General features: G+C 38.7%; 1 protein-coding gene across 4 annotated transcripts in view; it reads right to left on the bottom strand.

Annotated features, from left to right (window-relative positions):
- nf1a (neurofibromin 1a) overlaps positions 1–17,274 on the bottom strand; it is an 83,965-nt gene that overhangs the window by 47,163 nt on the left and 19,528 nt on the right. For 3 of the 4 annotated variants that reach the window (XM_032546000.1, XM_032545999.1, XM_032546002.1), the window contains exons 22-30: positions 16,086–16,208; positions 15,903–15,986; positions 15,604–15,720; positions 15,066–15,247; positions 14,723–14,934; positions 13,918–14,079; positions 12,861–12,958; positions 11,181–11,316; positions 5,509–5,571 (exon numbers count right to left, since the gene is read on the bottom strand). In XM_032546000.1, coding sequence (XP_032401891.1) covers positions 5,509–5,571; positions 11,181–11,316; positions 12,861–12,958; positions 13,918–14,079; positions 14,723–14,934; positions 15,066–15,247; positions 15,604–15,720; positions 15,903–15,986; positions 16,086–16,208 — 1,177 coding nt within the window. The remainder of the gene's footprint in view (positions 1–5,508; positions 5,572–11,180; positions 11,317–12,860; positions 12,959–13,917; positions 14,080–14,722; positions 14,935–15,065; positions 15,248–15,603; positions 15,721–15,902; positions 15,987–16,085; positions 16,209–17,274) is intronic. The other variant, XM_032546001.1, reaches the window with a different exon arrangement.

Below are 17,274 nucleotides of genomic sequence, written 5' to 3' on the forward strand. Positions count from 1 at the left end.
GTGTAATCTATCAAATGTCAAATGGTTGTCAGATTTTTCTGTCACCGTTTAGAAAAAACCATCAACAAGATGGAAAATTTTTTGGAAATCCTTGTTTTGGAGACATTTCAAGGAAAACACAGAGGATACCAAACAAGCAGACTACGCTTTGTGCTCAGCTAATCTGTCAAGAGGATGTGGTGGAAGCGGGGTACCCAACATAATATTTGAATTAAGCTTTTTAGACCACCAATAAAGTAAGCAGCGCAAATTCTTCTCGTTTTAGCTTTTAGTAGAGCTGCGTTTATTCTTACAATCTAATAAACATCTGCACCTCAGTTTCTTTCCCTCCTCAACAGGCTAAGCTGTCTATTCTATTTAGACTAAATAGATGAACACAATTTTATCGTGCACTCTCTTTTGGTTTTCTCTGTTTATTGTAGGCTTAATAATTATACCACAGAAGCCCGACCTTAACATAAAGCAAATAATCTTGGCCTGAACTGGCCAAAATCTGAAAACAGGATATGACTGATTTTTGTTTTTGTTTTTTTGGTCATGTCTATCAAAATGACAGACAACGAAAAAGTCCAGTGCAACCGCTGGGTAAGATGCCCTCTCCTTACTGGAGACATGGAACTCTGAAAAAGTTCAAAATCTTTTACTTCTTTTTTTATTTTTTATTTTTTATTACTGCAATGTGTAACATCACAATCTAATGGATTTACACTTTGTGTGGCCTGGTTGATTTGCTTCAAACTACCTAATTGACTTTTTCTCTTCTGCAACATTTTTAAAATTCACATGATAATTGGATGGAAAAACAGCTATAATCTTCTAGGATCTGAGAAACAAACTAATTTTGCATTTTCAAGTATCTTTGTATCTTCAACAAATGACTAACACTAATTATTAGAAAATGAACAGACAACATATTTGTGAAAATCAGTATTTTTTGTAGAAGAATGTAACAATTGGTGCTTTTCAGGTGAATTTAAACTTACAAAGCAGCACATAGATTCAGACCCATCCTTCTTCAGTCTGAGATTTTTTTAAGTCATGTGTTTTCATGCTGCTACCTCAAAAAATAAGCAAAAAAAAAAAAAGATTCACTCACCACATCAGCATAAATGATTTGATCAAACTTGCAGTAAACACTGAAGGATCCACGTTTTGCAAATAAATGCCCCAACCATTTGTCAGTTTTGTGAACAGTTTCATTACTCATTATTGTAGCAACACCTTAAGTCACTAACTATGTAAAGACTTCCACTAATTTCATTCCACTTCTGGTTGTAGACGGCAACTCTCTACATCCCTGACCAACTGGTCAGACTGACGGACTGGGTCTCTATCAATGCTTGAGACTGATTTCCTCTGTCGAAGTATTCAACAAAACTATTTGTAAAAGAAAAAAAAAACTTGCAAATGCTCAGTATTCATCTTATATATGTACCGCAAATCCATGCAGAGTTCCCAAAACGAGGAAGTGCACAGCCAGGCACTCCAATGCCGAGAGTCAGGCTGGTGTACTCAGTGGCAAAACACTGGTTTTTGGATAAAACCAAGGTCGTATGTACTTACTGCAATGATGAATTATCCTTTCACTGTAGCACAACCAGTTTATAGTTGACATTTCTAATTACATTTGAAACAGTGACTTCTCTTAAACCGTCCTGAATAGAAAACCTGGAAAACTCAGATGTTTGGTTTGAGACAATGGAAAATGTACTTTAACATTTTCAGAACAATATGCATTTTTACATTTCAAGCTTACAAAGTTAACTGTGATTAGTCACAGCCCTACAGTGTGATTAATCCGATTAAATTCTTTAATCGATTGACAGCACTAATATCTGTCAGCAGATATTAGAGCTTTTCCAACATGGCAGGAACATCTATGAATATGGAGATATATCTATGCATCTACACACATGCACAGTATGGATGGATTTCCTTTAAATACCGTTTTATAAAGTGGGATTATTGCCAGGCTTTTTTGTTGTTACTCATCTGGTAGTGACTGAAAAGCTCGCAAAGTTCACTGAAGTAAATTGAAACTGGTAAAAGTAATAAAAATTTACTTAAGACTCACCTGTGAAAATCAAATGATTTTAAAATGTGTTTCAACAGAGTCATTTAAAAAATTTACTAATGAAACAAGCAAAATAGACTGAACTGAACTTTAAGGATGTGTATGGATTGATAGAGAATCATTATACAATAGCAGACCTGAATATAGATCGAGTTCTTGTTTACTTCTTTTAAAGGATAAACTGGAACAAGACTGATAATACCATTCAGTGCAGATAAAAAACTATTAATTGGTTCTTCGCACAGTGACAAGAACTGGTCCTAAGCACTCAGAACGATAACTACATAAGGGGAAATGAATGAAGACCAGAAAAACAATTGGGGGTAATTGGCCTCTTTCTTTAGAGTTGAATATTTCTTCTGAAGAATCCACATAAGCACTGAGCAAATACATTAACATGCACTGCATCCAGAAAGTACTCACAGACCTTCACTTTTTAAACCACCTGCCAGCATGGTGTTGCTTGGACAAATCAATATTTACTACTGTGGTACGTTTTACAAATATGCTTGAGAACAACTGCACTACACCAATATTCAGGAAGCCTATTCACAATAGTCTCTTCCAAACTGAAACCATCTACACCACTGACACATGGGAAAACAAAATCAAATCTGGTGGTCAGATGATTCAGTGGTGTAGGAGGATGAAGGTACCAGTGTTCCAACTTCAACATTCAGCAGAACTTTGCCAGCGTGGCAGGAACATGCCACAAATGCTAATAAGCCAGAAATTAAGGTACTGATAGATTCCAAACAACTTTGATGTTTTACAGCAGCAGAAACTGGGAGACTAGTTGGGATAGAGGGAGAGATGAACGCAGCAATGTACAGAGACATCCTGTATGAAAACCTGCGCCTCAGCAGGATGACGACACAAAGCACCTGGCCAAGGACTAGCTTCAGAACCACTCAGTAAAAAGCAAAGCAATGAACAAAGTCATTCCATTTTAAAAAATGGACTGATATGTAAATGTGATTGTCCCAGAGTTGCAAAGTCCAGACTTGAATCTGACTGAACATCTCTGAAGAGATGCCCCATCCAAACCGACGTGAGTCCAGCTAGAGTGGGTGGGGCTAATAGCATAAAAATGGCATAACAATGCAAGTACACCCTCTCAAAGATCAATAAGCTAATTTCGAAAGAATATAACACTGCAACTGGAAGACATTTTATATATCCAAAATACATAAACAAACCATAAATAAATGAAATGGATTATGAAGTCTCTGTAAGAAAATTTGCCCTTCAAAATATATTCATCTTTGGTTTGACACACAGGAGGGATGCCGCTTCCTCTCCGTTTTGCACATTGACAGTCGCTCGCCCTCCAAAATAACATGGAGGGTTAGATTAGCTGAAAGTAAAAGGTTTGTTCAGTAACTAGCAGAATATAACACATTTCATTGTTAAATAAAAGTTGACAGCTAATTCCAAATCAAACTCAAAACTGTGAAAAATATCAAACTAGTTTAACTCTGACAAAAAACAGGCCAAGTTCAATTAAAACAGAAGAGAATCAACTCGTGGCACTAAGCAGCAGATCTTCCTACTTAAAAGAAAGCTAAAACACACTGAAATGGGATGAAATAATCACAGTAAATAACATTTAATCCAAAAGACTTCAAATTCTGTTGGAACCACAGCACCAAGCAACCCCCAGGATTTATCTGACAATCAGGTGTTTGCCAAAATCTTACAAATATGAATGTTTATAGATCTGAGTCAGCAAACGGGGCTTCAGCTCCTACTTGAACAAAAGCACAGAAAACATCACATCAACCAGATATTAACATCATAATAGCAGCAGAAACCCAAAGAGGGCAGCAAGGGCATCACAATAATAAAAAAAGAAAGATTAGCAACGTTTATCTAGAGCAGCATTAGCATTATGCTAACCAGAGCACTATAAGCATCAAAGAAATCACAGAAATGTTCATAACCGATAATCAGCAATGAATAAATGACAGCAGCTGATGAACAGAAAAAGTAAACAACAAGAAAGAGCAGAGTGATATATCAGCTAAAAATAATAAAACACAGAGGAACAGAAGCTGTAGCTTACCAGCCGTCTGGAAAATCCTCTGCGCTGTTATGCAATGTGGAGAATTCGGTCTAAGCTTTCCCTCGACTGCCATCATCGCCACTATCAACTTTATTACCATAGTGACTCAAAACTTTTAGGCATCTTCTAACATACAGGAGGCAAGAGTCTGAGTCCCCAAAGACATTAAATTCAGCTGTACAGAGTTGCTAAATGTTTATTAGTTTTTCCCTAGCAACCACACATGATTGGCCATTTAGCTGCATTTCTAAGGTAATATCAACAGTGCCCAAAAAGGCAACTGACAGGAACCTGTGGGAATACATGAGAGCTAGTTGGGGGAAATAATTTATATTCCATTTAGGGACATACTATTAAGACAATCAGGCCAATACAATTTGTTTTTAGACAATTTATAGATTTTTTTGCCCCACCTCCACCTCAGGGAGGGCAGCGCCCCCTATGAACCAGCCACCACTGGTGAATACTTGAGTCAATGTGTTTTCTTGATTTTCTATTTTAAGTGAATTTATAAAACTCTCAAAAAAATTTCACATTGTCATCATGGGTTATTTGTATTTGCATGTAATTTGAGGAAAGAGATTAATACAATATAGTGTTGCCTATATTATGGAAAAAGACCATAATATAAAATGTGGGATGTGCATTGTTCCGATTCCACATTACAACAAAACACAAAAAACACAGACCAGACTCATGTTTTCTAACACTGTTAGTGGTTATTGTTCACAATAACCATGTTTCAGTTTGATTTTAAAAAAATAAAGCCACTCACAAAGTCTTTTTTTTTTTTTTTTTTTTAAATGCGGTGGTAAATATAAATGAAAAATCATCATTGTCTTCATAAATGACTTCAAACAACTAAACCTTTGCAGACTGGAGCACTGAACCATATTAAAGAATCACAAACAACAGCAAGGAAGTTTTTTAAATTTCTCAGCTGATAAGAAATGATGTCTTTAAGAAAAGTTCAGTACTTTCCGGCAGGTTAAGGCATGCAGCTTTGCAAGTGAGGGTAAGATGGATACATAGTTCAGTATTCAGATGAAGCAGCATGAAAGCAATGCAGACAAAATGCATTACAATGTTTCCTGGAGCACCAACAGAGACACCAGAGAGGTAACAGTGAATGCAATTTCCCAAGAATTGTTAATAGAAAGTGAACAGAATGTTAAATAAAGATTCTTAGGACAGCATTGCACATAAAGTTAAATATGGAAAAAAATAAGAGAACAAATTACAAAAAGAAAATTGAAAACAGTATTTTAAGAATGAAGAAAAAAACAGTAAAATGCTAAAATGCTTTTCTTTTCTTTTTTTTGCTTTAGGGGGGAAAGTGTGTAGAGGAAAGTAGATTCACCAAACTTACTGCTTTTTTGTTTTCCTTTTTTTCTTTTAGTGTTGCCTTATTCAGTAGAGAGTGGCAAGTAGCCTACAGAACAGAGATGAGCACAATCATGGTCACAGCACCAGATACAAACAACAATCTCAACAATCTATAACAAAAGCTACACTCCTTCATTAAAGGACCTAAAGCAGAGTTACATATGCACAAAAATGCTCGTCAGTCAGTTGTAGAGCCTTTTGAAAGCACTGGTATTTATATATATGATCGTCAATTTAAAAAAAAACTTGAGATATTTTAATGGAAGCAGTCACAAAAGTCCTGGAAGTTAGAAAGATATGCTAATGATAAACAAAGAGACTTGTTTGTATGTTTCGTCATGGTTTTCCTCCCCCGAGGTGAGACTGTGATGGTTGAAGGAGGGCTGTATGACAATTCAAAAGTAACATTATTCAAAGAAAATGGTCATTCTAGAATCAATATAACATTACAATTATAGTGTATACATTCCACACTGTAATTACAACACCTAATCTACTGCTAGATTTAAGTAGAGGCATTATGACATGTCTTCTGTTTGTCAGACAACCCCAGAGGAACATAAAAGTAAGATAGCATACATTTACTTTTATATCATAAAAATACATTAATATGGGCACTAGATTAACATGCTTTAGAGACTGGGCTCCTTACGGAGCAGCTGGTCCCCACAATGCTATATGTGTTAGAAAAATGGTCATTGCAATGTATCAACTATAAGGCCACACACAACCCCACACACACGCCCACACACACACCCTTGTACTCCTACACAAACCGACGACTTTGAATTGACTTTCATTCATCTTAGTGACTGCATTCAGACCTAACCAGGATATTCTCCTGGTTAGGTGCATAGACATGCACCAATCTGATATTAATATCTATTTTGGTCTGAAATTTGGAAAAAATTCTAGGTCGGGTATTGGTGACGATGTGCCCAATCAATAAGGGCTGATCTATTCAATCTAATTCTATGCTTTGAGCAATAGATTTTAAAAAAGCCCTCACCTTTAGAGTTACGTTTTGTTTCATATTAAAACAATTGTTATGGATATATCATTCTGTGTCTTTCCTCTATTTCTCTATCTGCTCACATGCAGACTGCTGCATGCTTACCTAACCATAACGTATAAGACTGGCGACAGTCACACACAAACAAAAGCTGATTAAGGAAGGACAACACCCCATAGAGAAGGTGCAGAATGAGGAGAAGATAAAACCAGACCTGGCATTACAACCTTTGCTTCACTTGGCGTCATTCCTGAGGTGAGCTGAGTGGAGCCCTCAGCTCACTCATTTGTCATTTGGCCGCAAGACGGTGTTTGTTACGGTGGCCGACAGGTGCAAACATGCAGCAAACTGCAAAACGAGCCGCTAAGAGGTGTGTAACGGAAAAACAAACGCAAACAAAAACTGCTGTAATCACAAACAAAATGCTGCAATCACATGAAAAAGGATCAAGGGGGAGAAACGGTGCAAATAGCAAAAACAACAAAAAGGAAGTGCTGCAGACCACTAGAGGGAGAGAGCAGTTCTCATAGCTTCATCTATCCATTTAGTTCATCCAAAATGCGACTTCTTTGAAATGTGCTGAGCTGGCGGTTGGAGAGCGTCTTCCACTCTAACCGCGGCCTGATCTCGACATGCCACTCTGTCGTTTTCTGCTGCCTGTTGTCTGTTCGTAGCGGCTCAAAGTGTGATATGAAGCTTTTCATATGTTTGTAACACAGTTACAAACATATTAACGGCGTTACAAACATTTGATGTTTGATACAGAACAAATATAATATACATCTCTGGAGATTTCGATACTTCTGAAGTTATTAGAATTTATTGAACCTTCCCACAGTCTTTTCTTCCCTTACAAAATATATTTCTTTCCTTGGACTTTTTTGTATGGAAATTCATAGTAAGAAAAATATTTTAAGATAGTACCCCTTGAAGATCAAACAGAACACTTTCACTTCTGCTTTTGTGTGTGTGGGGGGGGACGAGGGGGTGGGCGTGCGTGGGGGGGGAGGGCATGTGTGTGGGCGTGTGTGTGTGTGATACACATTTCCATGGTTTTTAAGTACAGAGTGAACTTTTTTAGTTCCAGGTTTGGATGCAGCTTCCCAGAATGTCCCAGTGATCCTCTTACTCCTCCTGACCTGCAGCCATTTTGTTTGCATTTGTTTTGTTGATTGAAGGTTTTTGCCTCCATTTCTATTTTTGCAGCATTTTTTTGGTTTGCATCTGTTTTTCTGTTGCATTTGTTTTGTTTTTTTACATGTGTTTGCAGCTCATGTCCCCTGTTTGCAGCGTGTTTGCCCCTGTCGGCCACCGTAGTTTGTCACTCTGCATCTGTCCATTTGCATGACTTTGAACACTTGATCATTTTCGACATTAAAACCTGGTTTATACTTAACCAAATCTCATTATTTCTCAGCTTAATGACTTGAGGGGGTTTTGATCGGGTCCCAGAACTGGTAAACAGGCCTGGGTTTTGCACAAAAGAGAAAACGGTGGAGCACAACCTAATGTAAAGAATATAAGATGTACAATACCCTTATTTGCATGCTTATACTAGCCATAATCAGTTTGAAATTAATTTAAATATCATGAAACATTACATTTTACTTCATATTGAAAGACCAACACAGCCGACATAACACGGCTCCTGCCTGCCCAGCTGTACCGTTTCAAGGGTTGCATGAACAAATATTAATTCTCCTCCCCTCATCATCCCCAGAACAAAACCAGCCTTCTTTCAGGTTGTTTAGTCTTTCTAGGTCCCTGATTCTGATGCTATTTCCCAAACGGATAACGGCAGAAGAGATGACGCTCTCAACAACAGACTGATAGAAGATCTGCAGCATCTTAGCTTCCTCAAGAAGTACAGTCTGCTCTGTCCTTTGCTGCCTCTGCAGCTTCAACAGGACTTTGACTAAGAAGATGATCCTTTTGAGGAAACCCTCTGCTCGCTGCAAAAACAACCAAGACCAGTGTACAAGAGGGCCGAGACAGGCCAGTGTAAAAAGGCCTCTACACTGTGTTCCAAATTATTATGCAAGTGATATTTTCTCAGATTTTCTTAAATGGTCAATGCAAATGATGGTCAGTATAATTTTCAAGTCATGAATTATTACAGTATAAATCAAATTTTACTGAACAAAGCTCCCCATGAGAACAGTATTTTTTAAAAAAAAAATAAAAAATTCAAAATGCACTGTTCCAAATTATTATGCACATCAGATTTTCTAAACATTTTATGGATTATAAAGAACTGCAAACAGTCATTCTTTGAATGTGCAGCATTAAGTGGTCACATGTACTAAAATCAAAAGTTATTTCAATCAAAAACATCTTAACAGACCAAGTTACATGTTAACATAGGAACCTTTTTTTGATATCACAGCACAATTCTTGATCCATTGAACTTATGAGTTTGTGGAAAGTTTCTGCTTGAATTTCTCTGCAGGATGTCAGAAAACCTTCCCAGAGCTGCTGGTTTGATATGAACTGCATTCAGATCTTCTGCTGGAGGAAACTCCAAAGGTTCTCAATAGGGTTGAGGTCAGAGGTCAGAGGAGGATGGTGACCACATCATGAGTTTCTCCTCTTTTATGCCCATAGCAGCCAGTGACACAGTGGCATTCCTTGCAGCATGAGATGGTGCATTGTCATGCATGAAGATGATTTTGCTACAGAAGGTACGGCTCTTCTTTTTGAACCATGAAAGAAAGTGATCAGTCAGAAAGTTCATATACTTTGCTGAGGACATTTTCACACCTTCAGGGACTCTGAAGGGGCCGACCAGCTCTCTCCTCAGAAAATGACTCCACCACCTCCTTGCTGATGTCACAGCCGTGTTGGGACGTGGTGGCCATCCACCACCAATCCACTACTGCGTCCATCTGGACCATCCAGGGTTGCACAGCAGCCATCAGTGAACAAGTCTGTTTGAAAATTAATCTTCATGTACGGCTGGGCCCACTGGACCGTTTCTGCTTGTGAGCTCTGGTTAGGGGCCCAATAGTAGGTTGATGCACCGCAAGCCTCTGGAGGATCCTCCACCTTGAGGTTCCAGAGGCTCCAGCAGCTTCAAATAACTGTTTGCTGCTTTGTAAGGACATTTTAACAGCTGCTCTCTTAATCCGATGAATTTGTCTAACAGAAACCTTCCTCATTGTGCCTTTATCTGTACAAACCCATCTTTGTTCTGAATCAGCCACAAATCTCTTCACAGTACAATAACGCTTCAGTTTTCCTTAAATATCTAATGTTTTCATATCTTGTCATACAGCACTACACTATCTGATGATTTTCGTCAGCAGAGATCCTTTCTCTTTCCCATATAGCTTGAAACCTGTGGCCTGCTTAATAATGTGGAACATCCTTCTTAATTGGATTTCCTTTAATTGAGCTCACCAGACAAACTAATCAACCAGCTCTCTGAAATTAATTATAGTGATTCAAAGGGCCCTGACACACAATATCATCTATAAATTTAATAGCACAACAAAAAATTTAATCTTTATGACACTTAAATCCAATTTGCATAATAATTTGGAACACAATGTAATCAAGCCAAACAAAATGAATTCAGTTGGAGTATCATCTCTGATCTGAATGCTCTCTGAGAGCTGATGGCGGCGCGTTGAAGAGTTATGGACAAGAGACTTTAGAGCGCTTCTAGAGCAGCTGAACCACTGCTGCCGGATAATTCTCCCACTGAATGTTCAGAGAGTCATGGCGACTTCTGATCACTTCAATTGGTGAATGTTACGTTTCAAAACTTTTGTCACTGCTGAAAAAAAAATTATGTATTCAGCTTGATGATGGCATAATGTGGCTTATCTGTTCAGCTTGTTGAATTTTAAACAGAATGAAAATGAAATGCAATTACATGCAATTTTAAAAATTGATGGGAAATAGCATGTTGGTGTATTATCACCACCACCTGGGATGAAGTGTGGTTTAGTCTTTGAGTTGCACCGCAAAGCAGCTCAGAAGAAAAATCCAGCAGAAAAGTGGTTTGAGTTTGGAGTATTGACTTGCTTTTATGAGTATGAGTGCTTGATACTGGTATCGGGATACCACTAAACAGTAACAATAATCATAAAATAATAATACATTTCATTTAAATTAGCATAGAGCAGAGTAAGCAGTAGAAACTAAACTGCTGTATTTAACTCTGCAAATCACCCATGGCCCAACTTTACCTCTTATCTTTGTAACATTTTGGAAATAAGGGGTATTACTTACTTGACCCAAACATTGCAAACCAAGGTAAGCCCATAATAATTTATTATTACCTTTTAGACACAACAACATCTTGCAATCTGTTTAAAGTTTAGTAAATCCCATTGAGGTGGAAAGTCATATTTGTCTATATTCCTCCTTCCAATATTTTGCAATTTCTGATGATCAGAATATGTCTTGGATATTCATGAAGGCAGACGTGATAAATGTATTGCTCCAGATTTGCTACGCGATTCTGTGTGCGTGTTGTTTGTAGATCAGGTTTGTGCATGACATCCATTTTGTACCTGTTTTTATATATGTAACCCTTTAGAAGATCAGCCCTAAGTGTGCATAAGCAGACATAGGATGAGACTGAATGATCAGTAATGGGACAATGAGAAGACAAGAGGCAAAAATGAAGGGAATACCTGGTAGAGGCAATGGCAGACACTGCGAAGTTGAGGGGGGAAGTCGCTGGATGAGCCAATTATGGCCTGGAAGAAGCGCTCAGTGATCTGAAGCAGGTTCCTCTGGTTCTCCTCTAGATTTTCACCATGTTCCAATCTGATGAGACAACAACCATCAAGTACCTGTGTGACTCATGGTGCCTTTTAGTTTGAAAATTGTCACTAATTTTGCTGCTTATTAAAGTGTAATTAATCCTTCTGTAAAAGCAAACCCCGCTCCTGGCAAATTTGTAAAAATTCCAGCAAAGTGGGCGGAGCCAAGAGACACGACTGAGTGTGGGGATAAAGGGATTGTTGTCAACATAGCCACTTTGTTGCTATATTTATGGAGTTTTCAGGCTCCTTTAGTGACTGTTTTAAAACCAGCAACCAGTGATAAATCTAGCGACTCTTTTTCTGTGTTGTTGGAGACTTTTGTGGCGACCACGCTCTGCAGCTCAGCTGCAGCCTGTTTGTCCTGAGTGAGCAGCAAGAGCAGCAATTAGCCTCTCCCACTTCTTAAACACTGCAGTTGGTCTCACATTGACTCCTGATTCACCACCAGGCAGTGGGACTGTGGGGAATGTGAGGGTCTATGCTTGTACACCTGAACGCCAGGCTGTGACGAAGTTGTACCAAGCTGTATCGCTGCAACCAACAGGGATTTTCCACTTCCTCAGAATCGTTAGATGGAAGGAGGCCATACTGGTAACGGGACACAGTGCATTTAAACTGAACTGGCTCTAATACAAATCTCTTGTTCTTATCCCATTAGCTTATTGTTGTCTTGCTCTAAAAATACAACCATTTGTGATTTTAGAACTCGAGAGCAAGTCTGCTGAAATTAACAACCAAACTTACACAAAGACCAAAACAATGATCTCCTTCAAAACTAACATTTCCATATGTTACAAAGGCTCGGGTGTTTATTACTTTGGACTGGGAGAGGGAGGTGCGCCACCCGGTGGCGAGTTCGTTATTGCACATTCAGCAGCTGCAGAAGCATTATAGCTCTGGGAGTGGAGACACGCAGCTGCTGCTTACCGTTTCGGTTGAGGTCGATGTGCGTTCTTGACTTACTACCACATCACCTCACCTCCACATCCACACATCTCCAACTCCAAGCCTGTACTACTGCTGTAACAACCAAATAAAGAGAGCTTCACAAACAGGAAATCCCCTCCTCAGTTTGTCCTGATCGACACACAGTGGCGAGTGTAAACATTCCACCAGCCCCAAGTTTAGAACGTAGAACCTTCGCTACACCATATTAAGAAAAAAAAAACTCCTCAGGGTGGAAATTGAAGCTTTTGTAGTTTCTTCCTGTGAATTGTTTTGAAGCAGTGAAAGGTAACAGCTTTTGGCTGGTTAGGAAATCTTGTTCAAAACAAATGCCCATGTGCAACATTAAGATGGGTCAGTAAGTAGAATTTAAATAACATGTAATGATATAAAAACTTAGATTCCACCTAGCTCTATTAGCTGGTTATTGGTAGCAAGATCATAGTTGGTATATCAACATAAATGAAAGATCATATTAAAGTGGCCAACAGCTGCCTTCTGAAAAATTTAACTTGACTTGTTTGAAGAAAGTTTTGACCCAAACTGTGTTTTAGTGATACACTGGTGAACTGTGAGAGGTGCAGAAATAAAATGACTTGCCTAGTAGGGTCCACTTCAAAGCTGATGTGTTCAGGGGTTGAAATAACTCCCCTTAACAAGGGCTCCAATAACTTCTGCAAGTATGCTGCTCCATATACCTGTTATAACAACAAAAGGTTAACCTGTCTTGTTTCGTCTAAATTAGGTCAACAATATGTTCAATGTGAGTAATGACCTGGAACCAGTTACAATGTAAAGACTATATTTGTGGGCTTAAATAGCATTTCACTGACAATGTCTTCATGTTACATATAATTACCCAGTAATATTTTTACATTTCCTGTGAACTTAGCATCTATGAAAACAAAAACACAGTAGACAGCCGGTGGACAGCCATTGGACAGCCAGTGGACCGCCTCAGCGATCCTATCAAAGATTTAAGGACAAAGCTCAAAAAGCAGCCGGCTCTGTTACACCCGTTCTGTCAGTTGGAACAGGCCAAAATTCCTGCCAACTATTGAGAGAAGCTTCTGGAAGGAGATACAAAACGTCTGACCCTAGTCATAATAATGAAGTGTATGTAAGTTTTTGACTTTAAAGAAAGCAACAACAAAATTGCCTTGAAAAAAATCTCTCCCTCAACATTCTGGCATTTAAAAATAGAACAAATGTTGGCAATTCTAACTGACCTAACACAGGAAAAATGTGTGAAAGAAATGCATGTGTGTATTTTTATAATGTGTGCAAACTTCTGGTTTCAACTGTATATGTCTGGCACTAAACTCAATATTTGCCTGTGTCCTCGGATGAAGCACACGTCTAAAGACTCTCCATAAACCCAGAGTAAAACAATTAGTCAATAATAAACTAATCAACTTAGTTCTCTTAATCATAGAATGACAATGTTCTGATCTTTTACCACATATCAGTGATATAAGTATGTTGTACAGTTCAGTCAGAAATATCAAAGCTTGCCTTGGAATATTTACAGTGACTCTTTCTCAAATTTATGAGTCATGTAAGAGTGAAATTTGAGCATGCGGTGCTAATCCTGATTCTTGTGACCAAAGCATTTTTAGAACCTCTACTTTGCTCTAACTGTGTTGTTTGTTTTCACCTTGAAACAGAAGGTCATTATTTTGCTGGCGAGGCTGTTCCCTCTGAAGAGCGTCTGCATGGAGTCGGCCAGTTCCACCTCTTTAGAGAACATGTTCCACAACAGCTGGTAGAGTAAGTGGCGGGAGTCGAAAAGGGTCACCAGAACTCGAGCTAACTCATCCTGGAAATCAGAGATGAGACGGGTCGTGACCACAAACACACTTTGTGCAAAGGCTGACCGTTCCAGAAACTAATACTCTTAATAAACAATAACCATCAACCAAAATAACTGATATTATTAGTTCTGATCCAGCAAACAACAGAAAGAATTCACAAGGGTAAGTAAACATCACAACTGACATTGTGCTGGGATTTTAAAAAAACATTTGCATTTAGACCTGGTCACATTTATTTCACAAAATCCCACCAACGCAGCACGGAAACATTATTTTATGCAATGTGGTGATGTTAATGAATGTAGCATAAACACACGTTGTTCTTGTGCAAAGGTGACTTAGTGGATATTTAATACTGGTTTAAATAATGCTGAAGTGTGCTTTGATGGAGAATTATTCAGATTTACTGTAAATAAAAACACCAAGAAACATTCAGAAGTTCAACAATTATAACAGCCTCGCTACAGAACTACATAACTGTGTTGCTTGGAACACATTGGTAATAATACCTTGGCACCAAGCCAAAAGTCAAAAACACAAACGTATCCAAATGCAAGATTCTTCTTCTGAAAAGCTGGTACAGTCTGCAGAATACCAGTATCTATGCAAAAATTTTAACTGATCATACAAAAAAGCTGGACTACATACCCACTGAGAGCCAGGAACAACATTAGCCAATGCCATAGCAATGGGCAGCTCTCCTTGGTCTCCCATCATGGTAACGAGCTCCACCAGCCTCTCAAAGCGGTCAGCTAGGACTGTCTCTGCCAACGTGTCGAATTCTGTTCCCTGTTGCAAAATCTTGGTCAGCACCTCCATGAAAGTGGCTCGAGTCTGCAGATCCTTGTGATAGCCTAAGCCTGAAAAAAAAAAAGATCAAACATGATACACACTGCTTCCACTTGGCAGATCTTAACAAAAATTTAAAAAACAAACAGAAAAGTCAAATAAAGTCTCAACATTCTGGCAAAACCCATAGCAGAATACTGACCAATGGAATGCATGAGGCCACTGTCCACATTAGCATTGAGCAGGTTGGACATGGCCAAGATGGTACAATGGCGAAGGGACGCCAGGCGCCGGGACATTCCTCGTTTCCGCCCCCCCACTGTCTGACCCTCATCTTCAACCTCGCTGCAGTCATTCAACAGGTTCATGAACAGGGTGAAATACCTGCACACAGCCACAGAGCACAAGGTCTAACAATTCACCCCCAACTGAACACACCATCATCATATTTTAGATTTTCTTCACCATAAGTTAGATTTAATTTCACCGGACGACATAATGGGGGAGGGTGATACATTATATGTGTATTGTAGACATAGTGACACTTGAAATATGTGACAAACACATTTATGTAGAAGTTACGTACTGCACCTTTAAGTGTTTCAGATATTTTCTTTTCATCTTTTATTTGGAAAACTAACTGTTCAGTGCTTATAAAAGCCTAAAATTATTAAGACATCTTCCCATAACTATATGAAAAATATTGTCACTAGTAGTGTTCTTTCTGGATTTTGCCTTACTTGAGGAAGAGCTGAGACTTTGCCTCCATCAGTTCGACACCATCACCCTCCTCTGGCTGTAGGGGCAAACCTGCCAAAAGGGAGACAACTGCCTCCATACTAGCCTGGTCCAAGTCTCTGCAGATTACATGCAAGGAAAATGTTGAGAGGGAGGTGTGCTCAGTGTCTGGATTTATTTTGTAAGTAAACAAACTTTAGATAGCACCTTTCACAGGTCAGAAATCACAAAGTGCCCTAAAGGAAAAACTAGCATTGAAAACTAAAAATAGAAAACCATAAAAGAGTCCAAGGAGCTGCACCTTGTCAGACACTTGATGTCATCATCAGCAGCCTGGTTAGAGGTTCCCATCACCCAGTCTGTCAAGTATTCCACCATCTTGTTCCTTTAAAGAGGGAGAGGCAAGAAATGTTCAACACTTATAAAAATAATAATGAGTTTATTTTTGCAGAAATCTCAAGTCTAGTCAGCCTAAAACACTGACCTGAACTTCATCTCCTGGCAGAAGGACAGGTCATCCCGTCTCTCCATCATCACCTCAACCAGCTGGCAGAGCTTGGTTTTGACCTGAATTGCATGTACCACATTGGTCAGGCCACGCACATACCTGAAAGACGTAAAACAGATCAGAAGACCTAAAATTGGGGGGGGTTTCTCAATATTTCCTTTCCATATTTTTTAAAATGTGTAACAGCCGGAACACGCTGAGACATGGATGATACAAATCAACACTGTCCTGTGTATGCTAGTATAAAAAGTGTTTGTTTTAAAACCAGACGACATAAAAACATTATGTTTTTGTGTCATAAAACATAATGCGGTTTCATTGCTGCTTAATGAAACTGTTATTTCTAAATTACAGCATATTATTTGACTCTGACATGCTAATACTATAAGTACTGATTTTTATCACGCTCCAAATCACACTCAGAACTTAACTTACGAACATATGGCTCTTTTTAAGTTTGAGCAATGGTAGAAAGCCATTGAATATCAGTATAGAAAAGAACTCAAAGAACACCACCAAATTCTTTGCAAAAATAATATGTCGATCTTCTTCACTCAGTGCACCAAAGAAAGCAAAGTTTCCATCTGCTTACAGATCGCTCTTACCCTACCAGCAAAGTTGTGGGACCAAGGTGATGGGGGGATATAACCATTACCATACAAAGGCACTTTCCTCTATGCCAAGCCATATGTTTCCCCAACTCAGCTCACAGACTTGTGTTCCTCTTGGCTAAGGATCCCAATTCATCAAGCATAACAACCAAAGGAGAATGATTGCTTACATTGTCTAATCAGCAACAGGATTGTTTCCAGAGCACTAAGAGTTTCCTTTTTGTACATCTAGACTTACAAGAGCAAATGGACACTGACCTCTCTTACATCAGTCACTGCACAGACACTGCACCACTAACTAATTTGATACGCTTCTTGGCTTACAATCATCAGCTAAAGACCAATTCTCCCTTATTAAAGGTAAACTATGTAGATGGCTTCAACTCCTTCCAAGAAGTTGGATTTCCATAGGAGAAACACTCTGCTACTAGAGATCCAGTTAAGTTAAATGTACCAAAGCTTGAAATCTGTCTGTACATGTCTAGTAACAACTTTGACCACTCTAGTCCACCTTTTCTTTAATGGCCTGCTTTAGCATATTTTAAGCAAGAGGA

This window comes from Xiphophorus hellerii, chromosome 18 (genome assembly GCF_003331165.1).
Source record: "Xiphophorus hellerii strain 12219 chromosome 18, Xiphophorus_hellerii-4.1, whole genome shotgun sequence".
In the NCBI taxonomy this organism is placed as follows: Eukaryota; Metazoa; Chordata; class Actinopteri; order Cyprinodontiformes; family Poeciliidae; genus Xiphophorus; species Xiphophorus hellerii.